We start from the raw sequence: 15,776 nt of genomic DNA, 5'->3' as shown, positions 1-15,776 counted from the left end.
CGCGGAGCACGGGCTCTAGGCGCGCAGGCTTCAGTAGTTGCGGCACGTGGGCTCAGTAGTTGTGGCTCACGGGCTCTAGAGCAGAGGCTCAGTAGTTGTGGAGCACGGGCTTAGTTGCTCCGCGGCATGTGGGATCTTCCTGGACCAGGGCTCGAACCCGTGTCCCCTGCATTGGCAGCGGATTCTTAACCAGTGCGCCACCAGAGAAGTCCCAGGTTTGTGTTTTTAAAAACTCACTCTGGCTGCTGCTCTTGAGAATGGATTTGAAGGAGGCAAAAGGGGGCAGGGGGTTGGGGCAGGGAGGGCAGTGGCTGCAGTCTCCCAGGTGGGAGATGATGGTGGTGGCCTTGACAGGTTAGTGGCTGAGGAGGAAGAAGGTGGATAGATCCACGTGATGTGTGGCAGACAGACTGACATGACTTGGAGGTGGGGAGAAAGCAGATTCCAGGATGTTCCCACAGCGTGAAGGAGTAAGGAAATGCTCTTCTCCCAGAGGGGACATCCAGAAGGAGGATCCAGTAGTGGGGAGAGTGGAGACAGTGAATCCCATCCGACCAAGCTGAGTCTGAGTTGTCTGAGGGACATGCTGGTGGTTTGGGCGATTCTGGAGGGCAGCCTGGGGTGGAGAGAGAGATTCAGGGTTATTGAGGACATGGCGAGATGGCTCAGGCAGGGGCAGCCAGAGAGGAGAAGGGGGCAAGGACTGGATGACACCAGCACTCCAGGGAAGGTGATGGGGAACAACTGGAGAAGAGGTGGAAAACCCGGAGAACACCCTGGGAGAGAGCGATGCAAGAAGGGAGGGATGGAAGGTGCCCAGAGCTAGAGAGGGCACACCTGGGAGGGCTAGGATGTGCCCAGTGGGTAGGGCAGGGGAGCCGGAAGCCAGCCTGGCAAGGCCTGATGAGAGAGAGAGAGGGAGGTGGACAGGGTGGAGACAGCAAGTGTGGACCCCTCTGGATGGGCCTTGAAAGGGAGGAGACAGAGAAGTGAGGTGAGAGTGTCAGGAGAGACTTTAGCAGGTGGGGAAGGCCCCCTGGAGAGGCATCATTGGCAGGGGTGGGAGAAGCTGGATGTGGGAGGACTTTGACCCAAGGAGGGAGAGCCCCTCTGTCCTCTTAGGGGCAGAGAGGAGGGGGCCGTGGGGCTTGGGGCAGGACAGGGAGGGAGTGCCAGCCTGACAGCTTCTCTTTTCACTGCAAACTCTGACATTAGATCACCTGCCAAGAGTGAGGGGCTTAGAGGCCAGAGGAGGGTGAAGAGGTGACACAGAGCGTTGGCCAGACAGTGTTGGGACACTGTTCCGGATTGCTGAGAGCCCCACCAGCAGTGCCCTGGTGGGTCCCGGAAAAAAGGAAGAGATGGCAATCAGGGCAGGGCCTTAGGGGCCGGGGTGAGGATCTGTGGGACAGGCCCAGCTGGATGGGGAAGGAAGTACGAGATGCCCCGAGGGGCTGCTCCTGGGGGTCAGCACAGAGCTACATGGAGGGAGAGTGTGGCAGGTTGGGGATAGAGAGGGGCATGTGTCTCACTTATTTTAAAGGGGACGTGGCCCATGAACAGCAGAGCTCAGCGGCAGGCATGGGGGGCACCTCACCACACCGCACCGCCACCACCTAGACACCGGCTTATTTCTATCGTACGACCAGAGCGTGCAGGTGTTCACCAGACCTGCCCCAGTGTTTGCATTTGGACTTCTGGGTGCTGTATCTGGATTAACTCCAGGGCTTAACTTTGCTGAGCCTCCCTTTCCTCTTCAGTAAATGTCTATAATTTCCCTCAAGTCTGTTGAGAGGATAGTTCACATAGCCATGGTGCCTGGGCCTCCATAAATGTCACTGTCATTGTCATCAGTGCTGGGACAAAGACCAGGAGGCAGCCCCTGCCCTCAGCAAACTCACAGCCTGGGGTCAGGATGGGGAGCACACAGGGACACAGATAAGTGGTACAGTGAGATTGGCTAGTGGAGACATGGGCTGGGGCTGACCACCTGGCCTGAGGGGGTCCGGGAAAACTTCTTGAAGAAGGTGATATCTCAGATAAGTTTTAAGGATGAGAAGCGTTAGCCCAGTGCAGGAAGAGGCTGGGAGGGGACTCCTGGCGGCAGAGCCAGCATGGAAGCATGCAGCATTCCGGGTGGAGAGAGAATAGTATACGCCATTCGCTGTGTGAGATGGGACCTGAAGGTCAGGGACAGCAGATCAAGGTTTCAGATCAGCTGCAGCTGCTGCAGGGTGAAGGGACTCAAGGGGGGAGTCTGGAGGCCAGTGAGGAAGCGGTTGCAGGCCCTTGCTCACCATTCCAGCCTCACTGGGGCTTCTGGAGGTGACCATTTTCAGTCCTCCCACCTTTGCCCATGCTGTTCCCTCTGCCGGTTACTCCCTTCCCATGGCTGAGCTTAAGGATATGGACGGATGGTAGCCACCTCCTAATAATGGTTGTGTTCTCCCACAGGTTGGAGGAGGCATCCCCCGCCCCGTGGCCGGGAGAGCAGCGGGTAGCAGTGGCCATCATGCACAGTGGTATCGCGTACGTCGCGCGCGCCCCGCGCCGCCTCTGAGTCTGGGAGTTCCAGCCCAGGGCCCGAGAGCCTGCTCGCCCCCGCGGCCACACCATGAGCCACGGGCCGAGCCCCCGGCTGGCCGAGTCCCCGCAGCTGTCCAAAGGCAGCCTCCTGACCATCTTGGGCAGCCCGTCGCCCGAGCGCATGGGGCCGGCCGACTCGCTGCCGCCCACGCCGCCGAGCGGCACGCCCTCGCCCGGTCCGCCTCCTGCTCTGCCGCTGCCGCCGGCGCCCGCGCTGCTGGCCGACGGGGACTGGGAGAGCCGTGAGGAGCTGCGGCTGCGGGAGTTGGAGGAGGCGCGCGCGCGGGCGGCGCAGATGGAGAAGACCATGCGCTGGTGGTCGGACTGCACGGCCAACTGGCGCGAGAAATGGAGCAAGGTGCGCGCCGAGCGCAACCGCGCGCGCGAGGAGGTGCGCCAGCTGCGCCAGCGTCTCGACGCGCTCACCAAGGAGCTGGCGGGCGCGCGGCGCGAGCGCCAGGAGGCGCAGGGCGAGTGCGAGGCGCGGGGCCGCGAACTGGCGCGGCTGCGGGGCGCCCGGGGGGTCATGGACAGGACGCCTGACGGTCCCGAGACCGAGCCAGAGAGGGAGCAGGAGCCAGTGCGCGACGTCGGGTCGGAGAGACCCACGGGCAGCCAGGTGCGCGGCGGGGGGGCGGGGCTGCTGGGCGGGGCCTTCGCGCTGGATTTTAGAAGTGGGAGGGGCTGATTGACTCGGGCAGAAGAGGTGGCCGCTTGGCTTAGAAAGAGGGGTAGTAAGGGCCGGGCCCGCAGGGAGGTTTCACTTCTTCAGGGGGTCAGGCTCTGCACTGCAGGGCCCCAGGTTACCTCCTTTCCAGAGACCGCCCGCAGGGCAGAGAGTCCCCGGTTCTGGTGGTCCCTCCACTCCCACACCTGAGTAGTCAACAGAACCAAGAAATCATCCTCTTTGAGCAGGAGCAGGTTCTAAGCACTTACCTGGAAGACATCCATTAGTAGCAGAGCTGAATCCATTCATTCGTTCGATTTGAATTTAGGGGAAGGGGGAGACATTTATAAGAGGTGTCAATCAAAGCTTAGGGGTGGGGGGTTATCCGGGCAGTGGGAGCACAGAGGAGGTCCCAGATCCAGGCTTTGAGGAGGGGGCTGCACAGAAGCTTTTCTGGAAGCAGTCCATTTAAGCTGAGACTAGGAGGATGCGGAGGAATTGGCTGTGAAAAGTGCAGGAATGCATTCCAGGTGATGGAAATTCTGTGCAAAAACCTAGAGGCTGAGAGTGCCTGGTGAGTTTGGGAAATGGCATCCATGGTTCGATGGGCACCTCCACAGGGCGCTAGGCTATGCACAAGCATTGTCTGCTTAATTCTCAGAGCAGCCCCAGGAAGTATTTCCTTTACCAACGAGAACACTGAGGCGTTGAGAAGTTAAGTACCAATGGCTCCCAGCTGGTGACTAGAGTCACTGGGAGTTGCCCCCAAGTGAACTCCAGAGCCCATGGTGATAGTAATCAGTACATCTGGAATATTAATGGTGTGTGCGGAGGGCAGCCTCCCCTGAACCAGCAGGCCTGTCACCAGAAGGCCATCTAGGGATAGAGTCCAGCCTCAGGTTGCTCCCAGCTCCGTCCCCAGGCAGGCCAGCTCCTCTAGCTAAGATTCTTGGTTGCCCCCTCTCCTCTCCTGCCTGTGGGCTAGAGTGGGCACTGCTGCCTCCTGGTGGCTGAAGCCCCTCTCTCCCAGGCCTGCATGGTGTTTGCAGTTGGGGTTCATTGCTTTTCTTCGGGGCAGGGAATGAGAGCCCCTGTATACCAGCCAGCCTCACGGCACTATTCCTGTTCTCTCCTTCTTCTGGTTATGAGTCACAGTCGACGGGGTGGCAGGTACCAGCGGTGGGAGCTCTGGAGTTGCAGTCTGAGTTTGCTCTCCAGCCCAGCCCTGTCCTCTGTGACCCACAGCAAGTCCCTTCTTCCCTCCTTGTTTCCTCATTTGTGAATTGGAGCTTTGGACCAGGTGGCATCAGAGGCCCCCACCCAGACAGTCTGAGATACAGGAGGAGTAGAATCTCACTCCTCAGGGGGGCCTCAGGGCCACCGTCCCAGTCTAGATAGGGAAACCAAGGGCCAGTCAGGGAAGGGGCTGGCCCAGCCTCATCTGGAAAGGCTGTGGGAAAAGCCAGGCTGTAACAGAGGCCATGGGCATCTTGGGTCTGTAGTCAGAGGCAGGGAGGGGGCAGACAAGGGCAGAGGGGAAGGGGAGCCTGGCAGGGAGGAAGAGGCCTCAGAGTTGAGTTAATAATCCCTCGCTGCTTCCTATCTGGGAGCTGGTTCCGCTCGCAGAGGCCACCCACCTTCCTATGCATCTTTTGCCACTTCACTTATCGTGTTGCAGGTGTTTGCACCTGAAAAACGGGATCTTCGAGTGGGAATTCCTTTTGAGGGAGTCTAGTCTTTATTCGTTGTAGGAAATCCCTGCTTCTACATACCTTCACACCAGTGTCCCACCAAATGTTTGCATACTTCCACTGACAGGGAGCTTACCACCTATTCTGGGGACTCTTCCAGGATTCAGGGAACCTTAGTGGCTGACTCTGTGTGCACTTTTAGGCAGTGCAGGGAGAGGGTGTGTCCCTCCCTCTCCAGGGGTGGAGAAGCAGGCAGCAGAAGAGGAAACTGGGATCCAGAAGCACTGTGTGACTTGCCCAAGGTTACCCACCAAGCTGATGCCAGACCCTGGGCCTAGGAGAGGCCACGATGAAGGCCAAGGGGGTGAGGACTCAGCGACCACTGACCCCGCCTCCACCTTGGACCCCACAGGAGCTGGAGCTGGTGGAGGGCCTGCTGAAGAGCAGACCAGAGGAGCCCGAGGGCTGCTGGGAGGCACGCAGCGTAGGGGCCGGGGCCTCACGGGGCAGCTCGGGCCGCCAGGAGCGTAGCCGACTGCCCTGGGAGGACACCGCCACCATCGAGGAGGATGCCTCCAAGTTGACTGCCCTGCGGCTACGGCTGGATGAGTCCCAGAAGGTGCTGCTCAAGGAGCGAGAGTAAGTCCCGGGAGGCAGGCAGGGGCCGGGGGCCGGGCCAGGCCACTCCAGGGCGTCCTCAGAATCACAGAGTGAAAATCCGTGTCTCAGAAGGTGAGATTCACTGAAGCGGAATGGTCCTGTTTCAGTCTTGGGACTTTAGAACAGTGGTGCTCTGCCCAAGGACACAGTGTGAGGGTTTTTATTATTATTATTATTATTAATTCAAATAATACGTGTTGGGCATCGGGGTCAGGCTCTGCTCAGCAGTGAGGATACAGCCATCAGTAAGACCAGAAGTCCCTGCCTTCATGGGCGGAGGGTGCCGTGGGCAAAAATAAAAGCAGGGAAGAAGGGATAGGGAGATTGGGGGGTTGCAGCTGGGAATTTGGCTTTGGACGTGTTGAGTTTGAGATGGCACGGAGGCAGTTGGGGACATGAATGAATCTGGAGTTTGTGAGACGGGTCTGGGCTGGAGGTAAAAACGCAAGAGTCATCGACAAGTAGATGATACTGAAAGCCGTGAGCTGGGGTGAGAGTGGATAGGGAGGTGGCCAGAGGATGGGGCCCTGAAGCTGACCAAGTTTAGAAGAGGGAAACAGCAAAGGAGACAGGAGAAGAGAGCCAGTGGCGGGCAGAGAAAGCAGGAGAAACTGTGTCACGGAGGAGGGAGTGATCAGCTAGTCAAGTAGGAAGAGGACTGAGCACTGACCAGTGGATTTAGGACGTGGAGGTCACCAGTTACCTTGATCGGGGCACAAGCCCGATTATGATGAATATTTTGTAACACCCTCTTTTCTGTCCAGAAACTAAACACAAAGATAGTTTAACTTAATTACACACAGAAGTCTTTTAAAAATCAACATAATGCCCTTGTGAAGATAGAGGCAGAGATAAGCCAGGGAACACCAGAAATTGTCAGCAAACCACCAGAAGCCAGGGGAGAGGCATAGAACAGATTTCCCCTCACACCCCTCACGTGGAACCAACCCTGCCAACACCTTGGTCTTAGATTGGAGCCTCCAGAACTATGAGACAATACGTTTCTTTTAAAGCAAAACAAACAAAAATCAACCTATTGTACAAACTGAAATGTAAAGAAATACTAGACTTCCAGAACAGGAGACCAGCACGGTGTGGGGTTGGTCGTAAAGCACTGTGTGCTGGGGCCAGATACCACGCTTGTTACCCACAGCGCCTCCTTCATGTTCAGGACAGAGTGCAGGGTGGGGGTCACGAGAACACGTGGGACTGCCACCCAGTGCTGATGACAAGACGGGACCCGTCCTTCAGAGAGTCACTGGACAGTGTTTCCCAGCTTTTCCAACTGCAAAGCTGTGTGTTCAAACCAAGCCTACATAAAACAGATAGGAAGAAATGGGGGTCTCATTTGGCACATGAGCCCAGGGCCCAGTGCCCTGGAGGCCCGGTCACTCCACACTGGGAGCTGGGCACCTGTAGCTGTGCAGAGGGTGGAGCTCCAGAAGAAATGCAAACAGGGTGCCTGCCGCAGAGTGGGGCGCCAGGGCCTTGAATGCAGACGCAAGCACTTTGGACATGGGATTGACAGGTGCAGACTACATAGGAGGACTCAGCGGAGGGCCCCAGTGGACTCACCCCCATTTATCCCTCCCTCTCCCCTCCCCAGGGATAAAATGGCACTGAGCAGGAACATTGAGAAGCTGGAGGGGGAGCTCAGCCAGTGGAAGATCAAGTATGAGGAGCTGAGCAAGACCAAGCAGGAGATGCTCAAGCAAGTGAGTCCTGGAGACCACAGGGGCTTCCTGGAGGAAGCAGTGCTGCACTGTTGAATTTCAGCAGAGGGAATGGAAGAAAGAAGGGCATTCATTCATTCACTGTCAAGCACCAGCCATGTGCCATGCAGTGTTCTGAGTACTGGGGCAGGCAATGTCCTTACCTTTAGGAGCTCACCTTAGGGGGGGCCGTGGTGAGGGAGACCAACAGTAAGCAGGTAGATAAGTTCAGAAGGTGTGAAAGAGTCAAAACACAATCAGAGAAATGAGGTGGTGGGTCATTGAAAGAAAGGCTTCTCCAAGAGGGTGACATTTGAGGCAAGAGCTAAAGTGATTAGAAGAAGCCACCCTTGAGAGGAGATGGGGCACAGTTCCTGGCAGAAGGTACAGCAAATGCAAAGGTCCTGAGGCCAGAACAAGCCTCGTGTGTTCAGGAAATAGAGGCCAGTGTGGCTGGAGGATAGTAACTGAGAGATGAGATTGCAAGGGGAGCTAAATCCCATAGGCCTTGTAGACCAAGATGAAGGGGAGGAGTCTGGGCGCTCGCTGGGCACATAGTGGGTGCAGAATCTCGCTGGAGCCTCACAGCAGCCAAGACATCTGGGTCCCGATGCCCCCATCTTACAAATGAGGAGATTGACGCTCAGCTGGCAGAGAGGGGATTCCACCACTGCGTTCTGGGGACTCAGGGCAGGCAGGGCCCAGGCTGGGCTTCCCTTACTGCTTCCTGTGCAGGCCCTGATGGCCACCAGGGGGCGCAGCCACCCACGGAAAGCTGGGCTGGATCCCTACTTTTCCGGAAGGCGTGAGGTTCACAGACCTCAGAGCCTGAAACTGTCCTGGAAAACCTGTCTTTAAGTAGAATCTCTTTAAGGAATCTCCTAAAATAGAGCTTCCCAGACGTCACCCTCATCCTCCTGAGTCAGCATCTTTGGGGGTTGGGTCCAAGAATCTGTCTTTTTAATCTTTTCAAATTGTGTAATCTTTTGAAGAAAAGTGAGTAAGACAACCGTGCAGATTTACAGATACATAATTATAAAGATTCTCATTTGTATCAGGCTCTCTTCCCTCAACATTCCATATTTAAGGCTCATGCATGCCGTTGCAAAGAGCATTCATCTGGCAGTTTTCCCTGCTATACAACAGTGAATCTGCACTATTTTAAAAGCACCCCAGGTGCTTCTCATGTGACCAACCCCACACCCACAGGCAGACCCGGATTCAGATCCACTGGGTGCGTTCAGCCTGTGTTCACTGCCCTGGGCCCAGGCCATACAGGGATACGAAGGCGGGCAGACAGACACGCTGTCTGTCCTCCCAAGCTCACATTCTTGGGGGGACAGGCGTGTGTGTGGAGAAGTACCCCTTCTAGGCAGGGAGGACAGGAGAGGCCTCCCTGAGGAGGGAGCATTTAGGCCAAGACCTGAGAATGAGAAAAGTCAGCCCTTCAAGATACCTCTGAACGGGGGCACCAGGCAGAGGGAACCACACGTGTGAAGCCTGCAGTGGACAGGAACTTGTGTATTTGAGGACTAGGGAGGAGGCCGAGGTGCCCAAAGCACAGAGAGCTCAAGGGAGAGAGGTGGGAGATGCGGTTGAGGGGAGACAGGTAGGGGTCCAATCGTGCAGGGCTTTATGGGACCATAGGGAGGGGTCAGTTTTTATTTTTTTTTAAAAATTTTTATTATTTATTTATTTATTTTGGCTGCATTGGGTCTTCGTTGCTGCGCACGGGCTTTCTCTAGTTGTGGTGAGTGGGGGCTACTCTTCGTTGCGGTGCACGGGCTTCTCATTGCAGTGGTTTCTCTTGTTGCAGAGCGCGGTCTCTAGGTGCACGGGCTTCAGTAGTTGTGGCTGGCGGGCTCTAGAGCGCAGGCTCAGTAGTTGTGGCACGTGGGTTCAGTAGTTGCGGCATGTGGGATCTTCCTGGACCGGGGCACGAACCCGCGTCCCCTGCATCGTCAGGCGGACTCTCAACCACTGCACCACCAGGGAAGCCCGGTTTATCTTTTTTCAAAGCTCCTCCTGGGCTGTTGTGGTGGAAAATGGGTTGACTGGGGAGATGAGGGGCAAGAGTGGACACTGGGAGGCTAGATGGTAATGAGATAAGAGGTGAGAGATGTTAGAAGAGGAAGAAGTGGTCAAATTTGGGGTCTGTTCTAGTTACCTGGTGGCCCATTTGGGCACCACCCCAGGCTCCTTGCTGAGCCCTTATGACCAGTGCCCACCCACCAGGGCCGGTGGTCCTCACCTCACCAGGCTGTGCTGTGTCATGCAGCTCAGCATCCTGAAGGAGGCCCACCAGGACGAGCTGGGCCGCATGTCCGAAGACCTGGAGGACGAGCTGGGTGCACGCTCCAGCATGGACAGGAAGATGGCGGAGCTGAGGGGCGAGGTGAGGCCACTGGGAGCGCCTGGGGCTCGGGGGACCAGGGGCCCTGCCACCATCAGTCATTCACGAAGAAGAGGGCAGGAACCAGGCCTGTACACTAAGGGGGAACCAGCCACACCCCGAGGGTGCTCCAGTCTGCAGGGGGTGGGCCTCTCTCCCACACAGAGACTAGAAGCGCCCTCACATCCTGCACACCGTGAAATAAGCCCGGGTTAATTATAGCCGCTGCAGCTGGACCTGCTTCCTGGAGCCAAAAAAACGGCTGCAGGAGGAGGTGGGGAGGGGGAGCCTCCAGCTCTGGCCTTCCGCACCCCCTCCCTGTGGACCCCTCCCCCTGTCCTGCCCTGTTGCAGATGGAGCGGCTGCAGGCGGAGAACGCAGCCGAGTGGGGTCGCCGTGAGCGGCTGGAGACAGAGAAGCTGGGCCTAGAGCGTGAGAACAAGAAGCTGCGGGCACAGGTCGGGGACCTGGAGGAGGCGCTGGCCCGGCGGCGGCGGCAGACAGCCAGCGCGCTGGACTGCGACCTGCGGGCCAGCCAGGCCGCGCTCTTCGAGAAGAACAAGGTGGGGCAGTGGGTGGCGCGGCCAGGGCTGGGGCAGAGGGCCTCCTGGGTGTCCAGCTCCACCCCGCAGGGGGCCAGGGACCGTTGAAGTAACAACTACGGACAGAGGTCGTAGTCGCCACAGCCGCGGCTCCTGCCGGGCGCCTGCTGTGGGCCAGGCTAAGTGATATCATAGTAGCTGCATTTATGGGGCACCACTGTGGGCCAGGCCCTGTGCCGGTGCTTTTTGTCCATGATATCACTTAATCCTCTCAACAGCCCTTTTATTAACCCAACAAATGTTTACTGAGCACCGTGTGTAAGCCTTGTTCTAGGTGCTGGGGACACAGCAGTGAACGGACAGGAGGGACGTGGCCTCCCCTCGTGGAGCTGGTGGCTCAGGGCGATGCAGGTGTTTTTCCCTCCCTTACACACTCACGCTGGTCACACAGCTCCGTGGCTGGGCAGGAAGAGGGAAGAGGGAATACCAGGGGACCTGGCTTAGGCCCAGGTCATGGGGAGACTTCCCTGAGGCAGTGACGTTTGAGCCCAGGTCTCAAGCGAAAGCAGGTGTTGACTGGTAGTGAACTGATTCCGGGAGAGGATTCGGAAATACTGTGAATGAACGTCCCATGGCGACAGGGACATGGAACTTTGGAGGAGCAGGGTGGCCGGTGTGCCTGGAGGGCAGTGGGCAAGAAGGACGTGGTAGGTGAGGCAGGAGCTCAGGGCCACCTTTGAAGAGTAAGAGGTAGGTGCAAGCAGGTTGTGGTTCTCAGCGCTCACTGGCTGCTGTGTGGAAGGCGGATAGGAAGGCAAGCCGGTGGGGAGTCTGTCGCCGTTTCCTGGGGCAGCGGGAGATGATGGCGGCCAGGACCAGGCTCAGGTTGGTGGAGATGGAACAAAGAGGATGGATTCAAGAGACCTTTAGGTAGTTCCTGTCCCCATTTCATGGATGCGAAAACTGAGGCTCAGAGAAATCACAGAGCTCAGGGGTGGGCAGCTCCTCTCCTGGCTGCTCATCCCCTTCCCAGCCACTCTGGCTTCTGATCTCTTTTCTTCCGACACCCACTCCCCATCTTAGCTCATCTCCAGACCCAGGGCTTTAATGCCATTTACACACCAAAGAATCCCGACTTCACCCCTCCCCAGAAAACATGACTCAGCTCAGGTAGGCTGCTGGACACCTCCATGTCATGTCCCGCCGGCGCCCCAGAGTTACATGTCCAGAGTGGAGCCACCAGTTCCACCCACCTCTTCCCTCATTGCCCCGCATGCCTTCTCACCTCACTAGACGGCACCTGTAGCCTCCAGCTGCTCAGCCAGCTCTAGTACTGGTATTTTAGTCAGCAGGTGGAGAGATTCCGGGCAAGAGAGACTCCGGCACCCCTAGAACTGCCTGACCTCATGGAACTCCCTCGCACGAGCCCTCCCCCAATCTCTGCTCCCCTGCAGGAGCTGGCAGACCTGAAGCATGTGCACAGCAAGCTGAAGAAGCAATTCCAGGAGAAGGTGGCGGAGCTGGCACACGCCAACCGGCGGGTGGAACAGCACGAGGCAGAGGTGAAGAAGCTGCGGCTGCGGGTGGAGGAGCTCAAGAAGGAGCTGGCCCAGGCTGAGGACGAGGTGAGCGCCTGCTGGGGCCCAAAGCACAGCCTGCAGACCTCAGCTGGGGGAGGTGGGAGTGGGGCTGCAGGGCCTTCCCATGTCGGTCCGTGCTGGGTCCCCTGGCACAAGCCTGACTCTCAAGAGGGACCCAGGATAGAGCAGGTGGGTGGGTGACAGATGGTGTGTGGGTAGGAGGATGGGAAGAAAAATGGACAGACAAGGTGGATAAGTGGTTGAATAGATTAATGGATGGATGAGTGGGTGGATATGGAGTTGGTTAAATAGAAGGACAGAAGGATAACTCCATGGATGGATGAACAGATGGATGAGGAAATAGGTGGGCAGATGGATGGGAGAGGGAGAGAGGATAGATGGATGAGATGTAACAGCAGATGTCTGATGGGTGATTGGTTGGATGGATGGATATATGGAAAGATGGATGACTGAGTGGATAGTGGAAAGATGGACAGACAGCTGACTGGGTCAGTGGGTGGAAGAATGAATGAAGAGGGAAAGAAGGACAGAAGGATGGAAGGACACAAGGGTAGGGTGAATGGGTGTCTGAAGAGATTAACGAACGGTGAGTGATGGGTACCTCCATGAGCAGAAGGATATTCCCATGGATGAATGATCAGATGGACAGGTTCATAGGGTAGGTAGGTTGATGGGTGGGTCAGTAGCTTGGGGCGTTAGGGGATGGGGAGGTTTGGAAGGGAGGGGCAACAGGAAAGAAGAGAAGTGAAAGGGATGTTTCCCTGGAGGAGGTAGGCCTCAAAGGAGCGACAGGAATTGCTCTTGGGGAAGGTCATTCCCACAGAGGAACAGCAGGAGTGGCTGGTCCCAAGCAGATGGCGGGGCAGAGGCTGGCGCAGCCCTGGGTGACTCCCACGCTCTTGGCCCTGCTCACCCCCCAGTTGGACGAGGCCCACAACCAGGCACGTAAGCTGCAGCGGTCACTGGACGAGCAGACGGAGCAAAGCGAGAACCTGCAAGTGCAGCTGGAGCACGTGCAGTCCAGGTGGGCCCAGCGTGCAGCCCCTCCGGGGGAGGACTCCTGGCTGGGGCTCAGAAACAGGGCAGAAGCGCTTCCAGCCGAGGGAAGCCAAGGGTCAGGGGTCAGGGTTGGAGCCCTGAGTGGGGCTAGTGGGGAAGACAGAGAAGGAAGAGATCTGGACGTCCTGGGGCCAGAATCCTGTCCCCTCCAGGCAGGAAGGGCCAGGGCCAGGAAACCGGGGAAGGGAGTGCAGGAAGTAAGACCAGCTGGGAGCCTTGGAATTGTGTCGTGTGTCCAGAGGATAGGAGGGGCGGCCAAAGAGGTCAGGCCCAACGTGGGGCAGCAGGGAGGGACAGTGGGTCTGGGGAGTCTTTGATAAGAAGAATGAGCAGGCTGGGGTGATCCTGAAGGACTGGAGGGCAGGGAACCACGGAGGAGCCCCGGCCTTGATGGTAGCCCCGACCTCCTCATCTGTAGACAGGACCCATCAGCCTCAGTGAGGGAGGACCAGAAGGTCTGGGGGACCCACCCAGCACACTCTGCATCCCTCTGCTGCCTCCCTCTCCATCACAACACCCTGTGAATGGCTCTCTCCCCCGACTCCCCTCAGAGACATGAGATGACAGATAATATCTAGTCCAAGCCCCTCCCCATTTCAGAAGCCCCCACCTGAGACTGAGTCTTCCTGTGCCGCGCCTGGGGCAGGCCCGTACCTGCGTCCTCTTATTTCATGGAATAGACAGAGCCCAGGCTCTGCAGCAGGCTGCCTGGGTGGTTGGGAATTCTGGCTCTGCACTTAGTAGCCGTGTCATTTGGGGCCACTTACTTGACCTCTCTTGGTCAGTTTGCTCATCTGTAAAATGGGGCTGATAACAGTTTTTATTACCTCTTGGTTGTGGGAATTAAATGAGCTGATCTATGCTTATAAAAGTACCTGGCACATAATAGATGCTAAATATTAGTGGAGCTTTTGTATTTGGGTCAGATATTGTGCTATAAGAATCATGCTCCTATGAGAGAAGGAAAGGGAGAGATTTTTTTTCCTAGGGGGCTGGCAGACGAGGAAACTAAGGCACGAGAGGGTAAGTCCTTCCACAGCTACACAGCTAGTGGGTGGTCAGGCCAGATCACCGCCCCCCGCCATCTGCCGCCTGAGCCCTCATTTGCAGAGCATGTACTGTGTGTGCTGAGTTTCTGTGGCTTAGAGTACAAGCTGTGGGAGGCAGACCTGTCAGCTGTGTGACCTGGCCAGCCGAGCCTCAGTTTCCCCAGCTGCCTGGGATGCTGCCTGTAAAGTGTTGTTCAGGGGCCCAGGCATGAGCCCAAGTCAGGCTCAGTGTCTGGCCAGCTCTGCCCCGCCCCCCCACCCCGCCCCCCCCAACCCCGGCCCCACCCAGCACACACCCCTCCAAAGGCCGCCTAGCCTCAGGGCTCTCCCGCAGTCTTGGCCACGTTCTCTGGGAGCCATAAACTCCCAGAGTGGGCAGGCAGGCTCTGCCCAGCCTCTCAAGTGCTTCCATCGGGGAGGGCGGGGCTGCCCGGGACCGCTGCCTCATTTTATTTTCCAACTTTTCGTGCTTTAATGTTCCGGGGACAGCTCACTAAATCACAGTGCAGTAATGGAGGCCCCCGCCTGTGCCCCTCCCTGCCGTGTTAATAATTCATGCCTTCCAGTAAGATGCAGCCTGGGCGGCTACTCCGCTGGGGGTGGGGGGCAGGGGAGCCAAGGGAAAGGGGGGATGGGCATTTCCGCCACCAGCTCCTCTTAGAGGGAAGTTTGCCTGGTAAATTTTGGCTTTAGGAATTTTACTGTGGGGAAGAGCTAGAGTGGAGCGCTTTCTCACTGACATTGAGGATGTGGGGGACTCAGAACCCACACCCCCAAACTCTCTCCCTGTGGGCTCTGGAGCCTGGCTTGGGTTTGAATCCCAGCAGCCTGACCTTGAGCCGCGGCTTCGCCTCTCTGAGCCCCTGGCCCACTCCATAGCCAGCCAATCAGCTCAGAGCCCAGCACCTGTCACTGCTGTCTGTGGGACTTCGGGCACATTACTCAACTGCTTTGTGCCTCAGTTTCCTTGTCTGTAAAATGGGGGTGACAGAAGCACCTCCCTCATTTCAGGGGCTTCCGGGAGGATGAAGTGAGGTGAGGTAATGTTTGTAAAAGGCCCAGTCTGGTGCCTGGCAGCAGGGAAGCGCAAGGGGCGGCTTAGCTGCTGTAGCACCAGCTGATCAGGCTCATCCCTGACCCGCCTGTCACCCCACCCCGCAGGCTCCGAAGGCAGCAGCAGAACGCCCCCCTCTTTGGAAAGATCCGCAGCGCTCGCTTTGGCGCCGAGGAGGCGGGGGACGGAGCCAGCGACCTGGACGAGGATGAGGACCTGCAGATCCAGGTGGCCTAGAGCTCCCAGGGCTGGGCAGGACTGGCCAGCAGCCCGGGCCCCCGGGTGCCCAGGCTGACCCGCCACTTGAACTGATGCAGCTACCTGTGCTCGCTCTGGGAGCAGACCACGGTCCCTGCCACAGATGACTTCCTTCTCTCCCACAGTGGGCATCGGTGGTCCCACCTTACCTACACTCTGTGAAAGGGAAGCCATGGCCTATGTTTTATATATATATATATATAATATATATATATGTGTGTGTGTGTGTGTGTGTGTGTGTATATATATATATATATATATATATGCCTGGGGTCCTTGGACCCATTTGGTTTTATAGACACAGGACCACTCTGAGGCCCACTCTAGGTGCCGCCCCCCCACGACCTTCTTGCAGGGGGAGCGGGTGTCAAAGGAGGGCTGTTGGGGCCTCCACCCAGGCTGCCTCTCTGGGCCCTAGGGGTTGGGCGGGGGCTGTGGCTGTTCATAGTACAATGTGATAAACCCAGTCTTTTGTAATAAATGGAGTTCAGGTTCTCGGGCTGGA

General features: G+C 57.4%; 1 protein-coding gene across 5 annotated transcripts in view; it reads left to right on the top strand.

The window, feature by feature from the left end:
- The window catches only part of CCDC102A (coiled-coil domain containing 102A), a 21,664-nt gene extending 5,888 nt beyond the window's left edge, over window positions 1-15,776 (top strand). For all 5 annotated transcript variants that reach the window (XM_067718346.1, XM_067718342.1, XM_067718343.1 and 2 more), the window contains 8 exons: window positions 2,455-3,205; window positions 5,357-5,583; window positions 7,211-7,319; window positions 9,595-9,711; window positions 10,062-10,271; window positions 11,705-11,875; window positions 12,772-12,875; window positions 15,121-15,776. In XM_067718346.1, the coding sequence (XP_067574447.1) occupies window positions 2,615-3,205; window positions 5,357-5,583; window positions 7,211-7,319; window positions 9,595-9,711; window positions 10,062-10,271; window positions 11,705-11,875; window positions 12,772-12,875; window positions 15,121-15,250 (1,659 nt within the window). In that variant the 5' untranslated portion in view covers window positions 2,455-2,614 and the 3' untranslated portion in view covers window positions 15,251-15,776. The remainder of the gene's footprint in view (window positions 1-2,454; window positions 3,206-5,356; window positions 5,584-7,210; window positions 7,320-9,594; window positions 9,712-10,061; window positions 10,272-11,704; window positions 11,876-12,771; window positions 12,876-15,120) is intronic.

This window comes from Pseudorca crassidens, chromosome 20 (genome assembly GCF_039906515.1).
Source record: "Pseudorca crassidens isolate mPseCra1 chromosome 20, mPseCra1.hap1, whole genome shotgun sequence".
NCBI lineage: Eukaryota > Metazoa > Chordata > Mammalia > Artiodactyla > Delphinidae > Pseudorca > Pseudorca crassidens.
Note: the sequence above shows the minus strand (reverse complement) of the source record. Positions and strands in the feature narration are given on the sequence as shown.